At 58.7% G+C, this 12,773-nt stretch overlaps 1 protein-coding gene across 4 annotated transcripts in view; it reads right to left on the reverse strand.

The window, feature by feature from the left end:
* The window catches only part of LOC120233414 (DAB2 interacting protein), a 165,372-nt gene that overhangs the window by 113,847 nt on the left and 38,752 nt on the right, over positions 1-12,773 (reverse strand). For 3 of the 4 annotated variants that reach the window (XM_039234633.1, XM_039234634.1, XM_039234632.1), the window contains exon 1: positions 5,799-6,031. The exons of the other annotated variant lie outside the window; for it this stretch is intronic. In XM_039234633.1, coding sequence (XP_039090564.1) covers positions 5,799-5,922 — 124 coding nt within the window. In that variant the 5' untranslated portion in view covers positions 5,923-6,031. Of the gene's footprint in view, positions 1-5,798; positions 6,032-12,773 lie in introns of those variants that run through there. 4 annotated transcript variants of the gene reach the window in all.

A 12,773-nucleotide genomic window follows, 5' to 3' on the forward strand; every position in this document is an offset into this window, starting at 1 on the left:
CTGAATGTTCCTGACCAGGAAATACTCTCCCTTTCCTGACATTTAAACCAAGTGGCCTCCAGAGGAAGGTGCAGGGGAAATATCACAGCCGTCGCTTTTCTTTTAAAAACAGTCAAAAGGCTTCATGTCATTTCTAAAGCAAAACATGTATGTGGTCTGAGATGTGAGCGCATTTATGTCGAGTTACACACGAGTTCAACCCCTATCCTCTCCCCTAAGAAGACCCAACGAGGAGCCCTGCTGCCTCAGTTTCCCTATCTGGGCTAACCTTAGGAAAAGCAACAGGCGAAACCAACGCAGGAATAGAACGCAAGGGTCAGAATTCCAGATCTCCCATTAACTTCTTTACTTAACCTTGAGCAAGCGGCCTTGGCTCTGTGGGTCTTGGTTTCCCCAGCCATCAAGGGGAACAGTTAGTCCCCCGGTGCCGGAGCTGCTGGGGGCCCTCCAACCTCCATCAGCAGCTGAGCAAAGCAGGCTCCGGCCCCTCATACCACCAGGTTTCAGTAAGAAAAGACAGAGCCACGAGGCTGACCCGCTGAGCTGGAGACAGCACGCCCATGTTCTCCACATCCCACCAGCCACGGGAAAGAGCGCTGGGCTCCTGGGCGCGATCCTGAGCGTGAGAGGCTTTGGAGGCTAGTGGCCTCTATTCCAACCTTGCCTCTCATGGTCACTTACTTCACATGGCAACCCAGTTCCCTCACCGGGCAAAGGGAAGTGACAAGAAGGTCCCCTACCTCCTAGGAGGGTTAGCAGGGGGGTGGGGGTGGGGGTGGGGGTCCAAATAAGATATAAGATGATCAGACACAGGTCTTGGCACAGGGCCTGGCATCTTCAGGGGTCTCACAAGGGGACCCTGGGCCCTTAGCACAAAGAGATGTGCTGAAGAAACAGGGCTGGGGCTGTTTGACCTGTGACCTTGCAAGGGAAAGCATGTGGTTGGCAGAATGTGAGTGAGGATACAGGGGTGGGGGCAGCGGGTGAGGCTGGGCCCAGGGGATCACCTGAGTGGTCCCAGGCAGGTGGGCGGGAGGAGGGGCCAATCAGGAAGACCGACCCCCAACGGATGCCAGCAGGATCACTCCCTTGCCCCCCTCGAGAGTCATGGCCAGGATTTGGGGAGATGATGGCCAAGAACACTTGGTGGAGTCATTGTACAAATCAGATGGAAGAAGGAGGCCTCATCAAAGCCAAGGCCTGACCTCAGAAAGATCTGCCTGCACACAGAACAGCAAGGTGCTGCATTTGTAAGCTCGGAATCTGGAGTCTTGCAGAGCTGGGCTCCACCATTCCTGAGCCGTGTGATGACGGACAAGGCTCCCCACTCTTTGGACTGCAGTCTCCTCCCCCATAGTATGAGGATAATGCCAGGATCCGTCTCACAGGGTTGTTATGACCGTTAAATGAGATAAGGCAAGTACAAAATTAAGATCCCTGCCGGGCACTAAGAAAGCATGCAATAAACAAAAGCCGTTTTAACTTTATTACATGCTGTGATATGAAGTGAGCCTCCCAGCTCCTGGGGTATGTAAGGGTGAGGAGGGCCTGGAGAAGCTGGGGTCAAGCCCCAAAAGAGGGATCATGTCTCAGCAGGCACAAATGAAGAGAGGAGGCAGGAAAGGATAAATGTACAATGACAGAGGTTGCATTTGGGCCAGAGAGTTGGGCCTTGGGCCCTTGGGGAGCCAAGATGGAGGAGTGAGGGGACAAAAGACACAACCAGCCCCCAGGCTCAGAGCTGTTCCCAAGCTGGCCAGCCCGCGGGGCACTCGGCAGGTCTCAGTGAGGCCAGGGGCCCCATGGAGCGGTTCCGGCCCCTGCCCTTCCCCGGGGTGGCACGTGGTCCCTTCCCTAGCCCATCACTCCCAACGGGGAGGTGGCTGTGTCACACCAGCACCCTCCTCAACTATGTCACCATCTTCCTGGGGGCCACAGCCCTGGGCTCCACACCTAGTTCTATGAAGGTGCCTCTGGGCCTCAGGGTCCTCATCCAGAACCCAGGGGGTGGGTTATCAGCTGCTGATATCACCTCAGGAGGCTGCGAGGAGGGATCACACAGCAGCCGAGATACAAGGCCATGCAAACGGGGTTTGTGCAGACGTGGGGAAGGGGCTGCCCAGCTCAGGAGAAAACATCCACCAAGTCCCTAGCGCCTGGGCAGGGTCTGGCATGTGGCTGGACCCCGGGAAAAACTCAGACAAAAACATGAAGAAAAGTGTTGAAACCTCCCATGAGTACAGGTATGGGCATTTCAGGTCTCCTGACGTGTCAGGCAGCAAGGGCAGGATTAGCCCTACCTGACAGAGGGGGAAACTGAGGCCCTGGGAGGTACCCAGAGTCATGCAACCAGCTTGTTGCTGAGCCGGGAATAGAGCCTGTCTCCCACTACCCTCAAAAGGGCTCTGGGCCCCAGGGCACCTCAACAAGCCAGGCTCCTCAACCACCTGGGGGCTCGGTGAGGGCTGGGAGCACGTGCCATTCACCCCCAGGTGCCCCCCAGTGCCCGGGCTGGAAGCAGGTGCTCAAGGCATGTGTGCCAGTTGGGCAGAAGGGCCATACTTTATCCAGAGCGAGAGGGAAGCTTGCATTTCCCCCCAGAGCCTTGGGGGAGACAAGTCAGACAGACAGACAACACTTTCCTTGACCTTGGGGAAGGTAGGTGGGAAGGCACCGGGCTGATGACACTCCACTGGGGACAAGACCCTCTCATATCCAAGAGCCATACCTTAGCCTTTGAGTGGACTCAGGGTCACAGAGCACAGTGGAAAACGGCCAGATGACCCTTACCATCCAGAAGGCACTGTTTCCACCTGCCTCAGGCCATTGTCAACCCCAGGCCTCACTCTGCCCATTCCTCGGATGGGGAATCAGGGTCCAGAGAAGGAAGAGCTCTGCTTAGTGGCCCCCTTTGCTCAAAGCGGGGGGCAGGGGTGCTGTGGACACGGTCCCACACATGCAGCCGTGCCAAGGACAGAGTCCTGCTCTCCAGACCACAGTGAGGCCCCACCACCACTGCAGCAGGCAGGGGGACTGTGGGCAGGGGGCTTCCCAGAGGTGGCAACCTGGCCCCAACCCTTTCAGAGCCCCGGCCAGCTGCAGACCCCTGCTGCCAGCCACCGCTCTCCTGCACTTGGCTGTTTCTGAACAAACACACACACCCCCTGGGTTCTCAGTCATCGTCCTTCCTTGCTAGTGGCAGAGGCCAGAATGGGTGTGGGGCAACGGGTGTGGGTGATGGGGGCTGGGGCGCTGGACACCACCGCAGGGGTCTGATGTCCCCACTATGGGACCAAGTGCCATGTAAATGGGGGACTGGCTCAAGGCCACCGGGGGGCTCTCCGGACATGAGTTACCACCTAAGTTTGGGCGCTGGCCTCAGGAGGAGGGGTGGCCCTGGGGGCCGAGGCAAGGATCTGGGGATTTAGTGGAACGAGGTCAGTGGCTGCTTTAGGTGGCCAAGGGGCCTCCAGCCTCCAACTCCCCCTGCCAGCCCGCTCTCATCCCCATCCATGACTCCCCATCACTCAAGGCCCTTTCTCTGGCCCAAACTACTGCTCCCAACTCTCCCCTCCCCCACCCTAGAACGAACTCTGTCCACAAAACCCAAGACATTTTCCTTCCCTGTCATCGTGCCTAGGCGGCTTCTCTGTCCAGAGTAAGAATGCCAACTCGCCCAAGTCGCAGGCAGCACAGGCTTCTAGCTTCCTGTGCATTTGCTCTCATTCTTAAATGACCCTTCTGTCACTACACCTGTTTACCAGACAGGGCCCCCGAGGCTTAGAGAGGTAACTGGCCAACGGATAGTTTTGTGCAGAGCTGGGGTTTGAGCACACATCTGACTCCACCACGGCCTCTGCTGAGGGAAATTCTATCCACCTTGTGACACTCTGTCCAAATGTCACTTCCTCTGTGAAGTGCTCCCTGATTTCCCCAGATGGAATTTCTGTTCAATCCAGTCTCCACCCCACTCCCTGCAGGCTTTGAGCTTCTCCAAGGCTGGGACACAAAGCAGGGGCTCCTGCACAGGTGGGGCTTGGAAGCGGGGGCTCAGGTGACCCCTGGGCACATGGCCTCCTGCCCAGTCAGCTGAGCAGAGGGGGACTTCCCTTTCTCTCTGTGCCTCTGCAGTCAGGGACAGAAGGGCACTGAGGAGCAGAGGAGGTCACCCCGGGCATCTGCAAGGAGAGGGGAGGGGGGAGGCCTCAGGGCGGCCTGAGCCTTACTGGGCATTCGTACACGCCCATTTCTCACCGCAAGAACCCATTTCCTCACTGAGCCCTGTAGTCCTGCCAGCCCTCTTCACAGCTCAAGAAACTGAGGCACAGAAAAGAGAAGTGACTTGCCCAAAGTCTCAGTGCTTAAACCCAGATCCCTGGTCTCTCAGGCCAAGCCTGGATGGGGGCGGGGTAGCCAGAGGCCACTTCAAGGAAGGCGAGGGGCCCAGGAGGACCGAACTCCCAGCACACACCTGTGCACACTCCCGGTCTCAGCTTGAACCCATCCGCGCATGGGGAACTCACTACTCACTACTCTTCAGGAACTCACAACTTCCTGAGGAAGCCTTGTACGTTGTTATTCAGCCCTGACTGTGGGAAAAGTCTTCCCTATTCTGGGGCGGGTGGGAGGGGGGTGAGCAAAGGAACATGTGCTGCCTGATTTACCCTCAAGCTGATGGTAAAACTGAGGTTCAGCGGCAACACTACAGGACTCAAGCCAGCACCCAGGGGCACGGGGATTTGACCTCAGGTCTGCTGGATTCCAAGCACGGATTTGCTCAAACCCAGGAGGCCTGATCAAACTCAGCAGGGGTCCAGCTTTCCAGACTAGTCTTCCCATTTCCCAAGATAACCCAAGTCCCTGCTGGGCGCTACCAACTGTCTGCTCTCTCACTTGCGCTCGCTCGCGCTCTCTCTCTCTCTCTCCCTCGCCATTGACCAGGACTTTGGCCTCCCCAGGGCTCCTTCGAAGTCCTCCTCTTTCCAGGGAGTCCCGTCCCTAAGCTCCATCGCACCCAACCTGGCACCCAGCCTCGGAGGGAACTGTGCCCCCACCGGGCAGCCTTCCGGGTCACAGGCGCTTGCAACTGGGGATCCTGTTACTGGAAAAAAGAAAATGCTGTTCCCATCCTCCCCCTCCCCCCCCCCCCCCCCCCCCCCCCCCCCCCCCCCCGTCCTTCCTCCCGGCTTGAAAGAGAGAAACTTTTCCAAGGAGGTGGGCCCACCAAGGGGTCCCAGGCGGAATCAAAATGCCCCAGCTCGTTTGGCGTCAAGGACTCCTGGGAGAGGACCCTCTGAAGCCCAGCCACCGGTCCCTCCATCCAAGAGGGCGAGAAGCCCGTGAAGTCCCCGGAGAGAGATGGGGGGGGGGGCTGAGATGGGTGCCCTGCACGCCCCAGGCTGAGAGGCTGAAGTCCTCAAGGCAAGGTAAGGAAAAGCCAAGATCCACTCAAAATTACTTCATTGCCAGGCTGCTGAGTAAACTGAGGCACAGTGGTGCAGGGGGTGCAATCTTAGAAACGGAATCCCGGATTGCAAGTTCCCCTTTCTCTCCCCAAGGCGCAAGGGGAGAGGCTGGATCTTCGGATTCCCCAGGACGGTGGCGGATGAGGGAGAGGGTTGAGGTGAGGGGAGAGGGGGTGGGGATCAGGCGGACACGGTAAGAGGCAGCCAGAAAGGGCGATGGGGGGACCCGGCGGATAGACTGAAGGAGGATCCGGGGTCCCTGGCATTCCGCGCAGCAGGTGGTGAAGCGGCGGTAGAGGGGACCCAAGGGTCAGGGATCGGGGTGGCGCCTACCCCTGGCGGGCCGGGTCCGGCTGCGGGAGCGGCTCCTCTGTCGCTGCAGCCGGGGCCGCCGCAGCAGCCGGTAGTAGTAGGAGGGCCTCCCGGTGCTCTTCCTGGCGCTGCCGCCCGCGGACATGCTGCCGCCCGCCGGGCACCGGGCCGGGCCTGGGCGCGCTCACCAGGGCCCCATCGCCCGCTCCGGCCCGCCCGGCGGGCGTCCCTGCCTTCTCCGCGCGCGGGTGCGGGCGCCGCCGAGGCCACGGCTGCCCCACAAAGTCGCTCAAACTCCTCCTCCCGCCCCCGCCCTCCCCGAGCAGCCGGCCCCGCGGCGGGGGCCGGGGACCGGGAGGGAGGCCGGGCTGGCACCGGCCCGGAAAGTCAGTGCAGGAGAAATCCCGGCCTGGAATCGGTGGGGCGAGGCGGCCCGGAGTGCCCCGGGACCCCAGGCAGGCCCCCTGGAGGGTCACTGCCCGCGCCCCTCGCGCCTGAGAACAGTTGCCGGACCTCGCGACGCACCGGGCGCACCAGCTCGCCCGCGGGTGTAGACGGTGCACACCCGCGTGCGCGCGCTCCCGGACACCGGACAGGACGCACGCCGGGCGGCCAGGCAGGCTCCGGCGCGGCGAAACCGGTCACCTTCGATTAGGGTCCTAATGAGACTGACTGAGGCTTCAGGGCGCGTTTCTGCCCCAAGCTCACAGGGCGGGAGTGTGGGTCCACAAACACAGCGCGCGGCGAGCTCCAGGCCCGCCCTCGCTGGATTGAAAAGACACCGCTTTCACGCAGAGAACTTGCCTATTCTTTACAGTTTAAAAATGGTCCCGTTTGATACGCATGCTATTTGTGTATAATTACAATTGTGGTGTACCTCGCTCTCAAGCGCACAAAAAGCAGAGGGCGCATACCGAACACTCGTGTATCTCGCAGGCTTTGCCAAATCTCAACATTTTTGCCCCCTGTGATCTAGACCATCCGCCCAATTGCACCACCCCAGACGCTGTGAGATCTTCTTCCCGCTGAGCGTTCACAGCAGCTCTGGAAAGCCCGCAGAAGAATCCCGAAGCTCCCGGAGAGAGAGGTGCCGGCTTCTGCTACTGCCTTGTGCTGCAAAACTCCTCCAAGTCACTCCCCAACTCAAGAACTTTCCGTGGCTCCCCGAGTCCAAACAACCTTCCTTGGTATTTGAAGCTCCAACCGTTTGGCCTGAAACAAACCACTCTCCAGCTTCACCTACGCCCCCTCCTCACTCCTCTTTGCCCTACTCCCAAAAGGGTCTGCCTGGCCCCAAGGCCCTACTTCCTACTTCCGGGACCCAGATTCTCTAGCCTTCCCTGACCATCCTGCCCCGTGGCTGGCTCGGTCTCTCCCCTAACTAGTCCCTGGAGCTGGATTTGGCTTGTACATTATTCAAGCACCTGCCAGAGCTCCCTTCCCTTGAGGGGAACCTGAGTCCCTGCCCGGGAGGGCAGACTTGTCTCCGTCGCACAGAAAGGGGCAGAGGCAAGTGGCCTTAGCCCGGGGCCCCCAACATGTAGCCTTAGGGCGTCACACACGGGTGCGGGAGGCCGGCCAGACGGTCTCCAGAACAGCTGGAAAGGCGTGGCCCTGGAGGGGGCGGGGCAGTCTCGGCAGAAATCCAGGCCGGGTTTTGCACCTCGCAAAAGGAGCCCCCTCTCAAGCTCCCTCAGCCAGGGGGAGGGCCCCCAGGTCAGGAGGAGCCTGGATCACAGCTGGAAGCCAGGCGCCATCCCGGGGATCTGGGGGGAGGGGCAGGAGGGGTACTGCCCCTCCAAACCCCATCTGGGTCGCCTGTAGAACCCTTCCGGCCCCTCTCTGCAGAGCGCTGGCCAGTCCCTGGGGCAGATGGAGGACCAGAAGCGCCTGCAAGGATACCGTTAACGTCCTTTGGATTAAGCACTGGTCTAGCTCATTCTCAGTAGCGAACACGTCCCAGGAGCCTCTTCTGCAAGAGCAGAGGCCCCAGGGAAAGCTGTACCCAGTCCCTCGGTTCAGAGGCAAGCTGTGAGCCATCTTAGCATGCATCTTCCTCTGGCCCAGCCTCCCCACTCAGATGGGGCTCCCACAGACACCTACCCACACCTTGGCACTCAAAAGAATCACCTCCGCAGCCAGGCCCTCCAGTTTTGGGGGCTGGAGGGCTCCCAGGAAGTCCAGCTCAAGGTGAGGGCAACAGCCCTGTTCCCAGAGCTTCAAGTTCATCTGGCCCGGTTTCCTTCCTAAAGCAGGAATGCCCTGATCAATCAGGGGACGACAGGTTCCCTGCCAGTAGACTCTCAGTGGCTGAAGCAAGTGGTCTTAGCCTGGCCTCCCCAGCCGGCAGATTTAGGTGTGTGTGTGTGTGTGTGTGTGTGTGTGTGTGTGTGTGTGTCTGTGTGTGTGTGTCTGTGTGTCTGTGTCTGTGTGTCTGTGTATGTCTGTGTGTGTGTCTGTGTGTAGAGGGAGGGGGAAAGTGGCCAAGAGCACAGGACCTCATCTGTAAACAGTCTCTCTGCTTATACTTGGGCTTCTCAAGTCCCCTGTGCCTCAGTTTCCCTACCTGCAGGAAGAAGCTATGGGCCCCCACCCCCACCTATCTACCTTGTGGAGGGAAGAGGGTCAGCTATAGAAGAGGAAGAAGCTTCTGAGTTCCTGGCCTTTGACCATCTCTGCTCAAAGGAGGGTCTGGAGTAGGACCCAGCTGGGGGACTGAGTAGGCAGGGGACAGGGGAAGAGGTTGAAGACAAGGGGGGCCGGGGCTCCCTGCCCCTCCCTCCTGTTCTGGGACCCCCAGGGCAGCAAGCAGACAAAAGGCAGCTGCCTGCACACCCCAGCAGAGCATCTGGAATCAATCCTGCTGTGGAGCAAGCCCCCCACCCCCTTTCGCTGCCCCTGTGGCCTCCTCCCTTTAAATGTGAGCAGCCCCCTTTCTGGAGGCCACCTCGACAAGAGGAGGGGCACTTGAAAATGCCCTCCCTACCACCATTTCCTGCAACGTTCACCTCCAAGGGGAAGCCCTCTGTGATTGCCCTGGCCGGCACAGGCTCCCCAGGCCCTGCTGATCGGTGAGCCAGGGGCCCCCCCACCGCAGAGCCTGCAGTCTGTCAGTGGTCTCTTCTCCACCCCTGCCCTGACCGCAGAAGGCCTCCTGAATAGGCCCAGCTCCCACCTCCTCAACCTGCTGTTTGGGGTCGGGATCAAGGCTGCAGCCTTCACACCCCTGAGCTTCCAAAGCACCCCCAATTCACCAAACATGTATATTTCTGGGTTCCCCCGAAACACTTGATTCTGCGGTTCTAGATGGGGCCTGGGAACCCGCATGTTTAGTAAGTGCAGGCGGGTGGGGGACAGGGGCTGGCTAAATCAGCTCCAACCCCCCATCCCCCTCACCGGTCCTCAAAAGCCTCCAAAGGTAAACTCACAGAGTACTGAAAAGGACAGAGCTCAGTTGCAAAGCAGCCACATCCCCTAGTACCACACCAGCCTCTTATCTATCTGCTTCCCAAAGACCCCTGCTGCTTCCTGGCAGCCTCCCTCGGCATTGTTGATCAGATAGCTGCAGTGAAGCACTTCCCTCTGCATCTGGTGAGCTCTTCCTCACCCCTTAGGACCCAGCTCAAACATCACCCCATTAAAGCCATCTGAGCCCCAATGAAGAGACCTTCCCTACGCCCACTACACCCCATCACTTGGGTTGTATAATGAGGACACAGGAAAAGATCAGGAAAAGATGGGTCCAAAGAATTTCTCTCTGGGTACAGAACCATCAGCATCTGGGTGTCAGGAGAAGAATTTCACCCTGCGGGGAAGAGGCAGGGCAGTGGGTGACCATAGAGCTGGACTAGGAGTCCAGGTAAAGCACAGGCCAGGCAGGGGCCAGGTCAGGAGAGGCACCAGAGGCAGGGGAGGGGGCCAGCCCAGTGCAGTCTCCCCATCCCACTGTTAGGTTTCAAGTCGGTGAGGGAGGGGGCGCCTGGATGGCTCAGTCAGTTAAGCATCAGACTTCAGCTCAGGTCATGATCTTGCGGTTCGTGAGTTCCAGCCCCGTGTGGGCTGACAGCTCAGAGTCAGGAGCCCGCTTTGAATTCTGTGTCTCCCTCTCTCTCTCCCCCTCCCTTGCTCACCCTCTCTGTTTCTCTCTCACAAACAAACATTGTTTTTAAAAAAAAACTTTTTTAATAAAAAAATAAAATCAGCGCAGGAGGAACAAAAATGCATATTGTCAGAATTACCCCTGAAAAGGCTTACACTGCCCATAAAGGACAATTTTCCTCTAGTGTTAGGACAGAGGTGAGCATAAGGCAGAAGGGCCTGGCATTTATTGAGGGGCCATTCTGTGCAGGAGGAAAACAAGAGCAAGAAGCAGCAGCCATCTAACATTAGATTCCACCCAGGGTGGAGTGATGCTCACGCCCGAAGAGGACCACAAAAGTCCAAGACTTTCCGCAGAGGAGGGTTACGAGTTCGGTCTGGAAAGGTTTGTCTGAGGATGAAGTTTAGATTTAATACTAATAAACAGTAGTCAGCATTTACTGTGGGTCAAACCTGTCTGTGGCATTCCGTGCACATTATCTCCTTAAATTTCACAAACATCTTGAGGCAGGTGGCTACCGCCTTCATTTTACAGAAAATATTGCTGGCACAGAGAGGGTAAGTAAGTTCCCTGACGTCACACAGCTTGTGCTAAGGAGTCAGGATTGGAACCGAGGCAAGATGGAAAAAGCAAAGTTCTTAAGGTCAAGCAGGACTTAACCCAGAGACGGAGGAAGGTCAACGGCCTGGAACTTTTCATAAAAGCCAACTTTGACAAGGAACGGGAGGAGGCGAAGACCGTTGCAAGTCCTGACAGGGGAAGCACTGGAGCCCGCGCCAGGGCCCACACAATGGGTGTCTAGGGGGCTCAGACCTGTCAGGTTTCCTGTCTGGACGAGGGTAGGCAGCAGTGACCAGGGGAAGTCCTGGCCAGGCAGCTCCGCATGCATCCGCCTCCGGGCCAGCCTCAGGCTTCGAGGGGCTGAAGCCCCGGGCAGGGGTGGGGGTGGGGGTGCTGTAGGGGGCACTAACAGTTAAGGTCATGAGCCTCTGCTGGAAAGGTGGCCTGTCTGGGAAGCCATGACTGCCTCCTGCGTCTACTGTGCATCCAGGCTGGACCAGGAGTAAGATCTTCATCAGGACGCTGTGGAACAAGGGGTCCCCCCAAGCGGTGGAAGGAGGAAACAACGCCCGTGAGGTCACGCTCGGGGCCCAGCAGGTGTCCAGCAGCTCCGCAGCCCCCCAGACACATTCCCTGAAGCCACCAACAAACCTAGTAACATCGTTCCCCATTCAGGACCCCGCTGACCCCAGACATGGATGGCTCTGCCCCCTCTCAACACAGGTGGCCCTGGGGGACTGGCCAAATGTGGGTGCAGACCCGTGGGGAGTGCGTTTTCTAGATAAAGGGAGGGTGAGCCCTTGGGAGACACCAGACCTCTAACAGGGCAGAAGGCCAGTCGGCAGGGTCACTGTGTTTCTTTGGGTGCTGTGTGACTCAAAGGAAGCCTCTAGACATCTCTGGGCCTCGGATTCCCACGCGTTAGCGATCAGACATCTCAGCCCAGCCCACCTCCACAGGATTCCATCAGGATCTAGAGATTTCTTCCAGTCTCAAACCAGCACCTATGTGTTCCCTCCAGAGGCCCAGAGGATATATATTTCCTCCGTAAGTGTCAACAACCTGTCATAAAATCCTGGGATGGCAGAGCTAGAAGGACCTGCAGAGTAGATGACAGAGCCCGAGAAACCGAGGCCTCACAGGGGACGCGGCCTAGTTCATCACCAGCCGGGATCTGGCATCAAATCCCCAATTGTGGCGGGTCTGACTGCCCCTCACCCGCCAGCATCAAGCAGTCAGGGTGCGGCAATGTCACTCCCCGCAGAGGGAGAAGGGAGGCCAAGAGAGGTTGTGACTTGCCCAATGTCACACGTGGGGGCTGGGGGGTAAGGCCCGCTTGGGGCTTAAACAGAACTGCCAAGACCCCCTTTCCCCTCCAGGCCCTCGGGCTGCCCCTCCCAGGATGCCTGCTGCCTCCTGCCCACAGGTGTATGGGGCTTCCGCTCCCGACCGGCTGCCCCCCAAGCTCAGGGCTCCAATCTCCGGGCTGGGAAGGCTGGGATCCACTCTCCGGGGCCCAGCCCCCGCCCTCCTTCCTCGCCCCCACCCTAGCAGCCAGCATTTCAACCCAGATGGCCAGGCCTGGAGCAACTCTCTCCGTGTACTTCCTCTCCCTGCCCTGACCCAGAAAGGCTGCCAAGCTCCAGGTGGGCCCCTGGCTTCTCCCTCCCTTTCCATTTGATGGACCTGGACAGCTCCGCGCCCATTGGGTGACCAGAGGGGGTGGCATATGGTCCCAGTGTGAGGTCGGGGAGCCCTCTCCTTTCCCAGGCAGGCCTGCCTGGTCATCTGTGAACCACGTCGCGGCTGGCACGGGCCTGGGTCCCAGCCGGGAGGGGCCTCACTCAGTCCTTACAGATCCCACTGAGGAGGACAGATGAGCTGGTCCAGTAGCCAGCTTCTAGGAGGCTCCCATCCGGGCGGGGTGCTGAGAGAGTGTGGGATTTGGGGTGAGGAACCAGCACGTCTTGGGTGTGTGACCCCGGAGTAGTGCCTTCGGTTCCTCGACTATAGAATGGGCTTAATGATACTTCTAAGCTTGTGAGGTTGTAGAGGTCAAATATCATCACGAATCAAAACCTTGTGTATGGGGGGGCGCCTGGTGGCTCGGTCGGTGAGCATCCAACATTTTTTTAAATTTATGATTGTTTATTTGTTCTTGAGACAGAGAAAGAGAGAGCAAGTGGGGGAGGGGCAGAGAGAGAAGGAGACATAGAATCCGAAGTGGGCTCCAGGCTCCAAGCTGGCAGCACAGAGCCCGACGCAGGGCTTGAACCCATGAACTGTGAGATCATGACCTGAGCTGAAGTCGGACACTTACCAACTGAGCCACTCAA

The sequence above is a fragment of the Hyaena hyaena genome, unplaced genomic scaffold (genome assembly GCF_003009895.1).
Source record: "Hyaena hyaena isolate Hyena2069 unplaced genomic scaffold, ASM300989v1 scaffold_90, whole genome shotgun sequence".
Taxonomy (NCBI): Eukaryota; Metazoa; Chordata; class Mammalia; order Carnivora; family Hyaenidae; genus Hyaena; species Hyaena hyaena.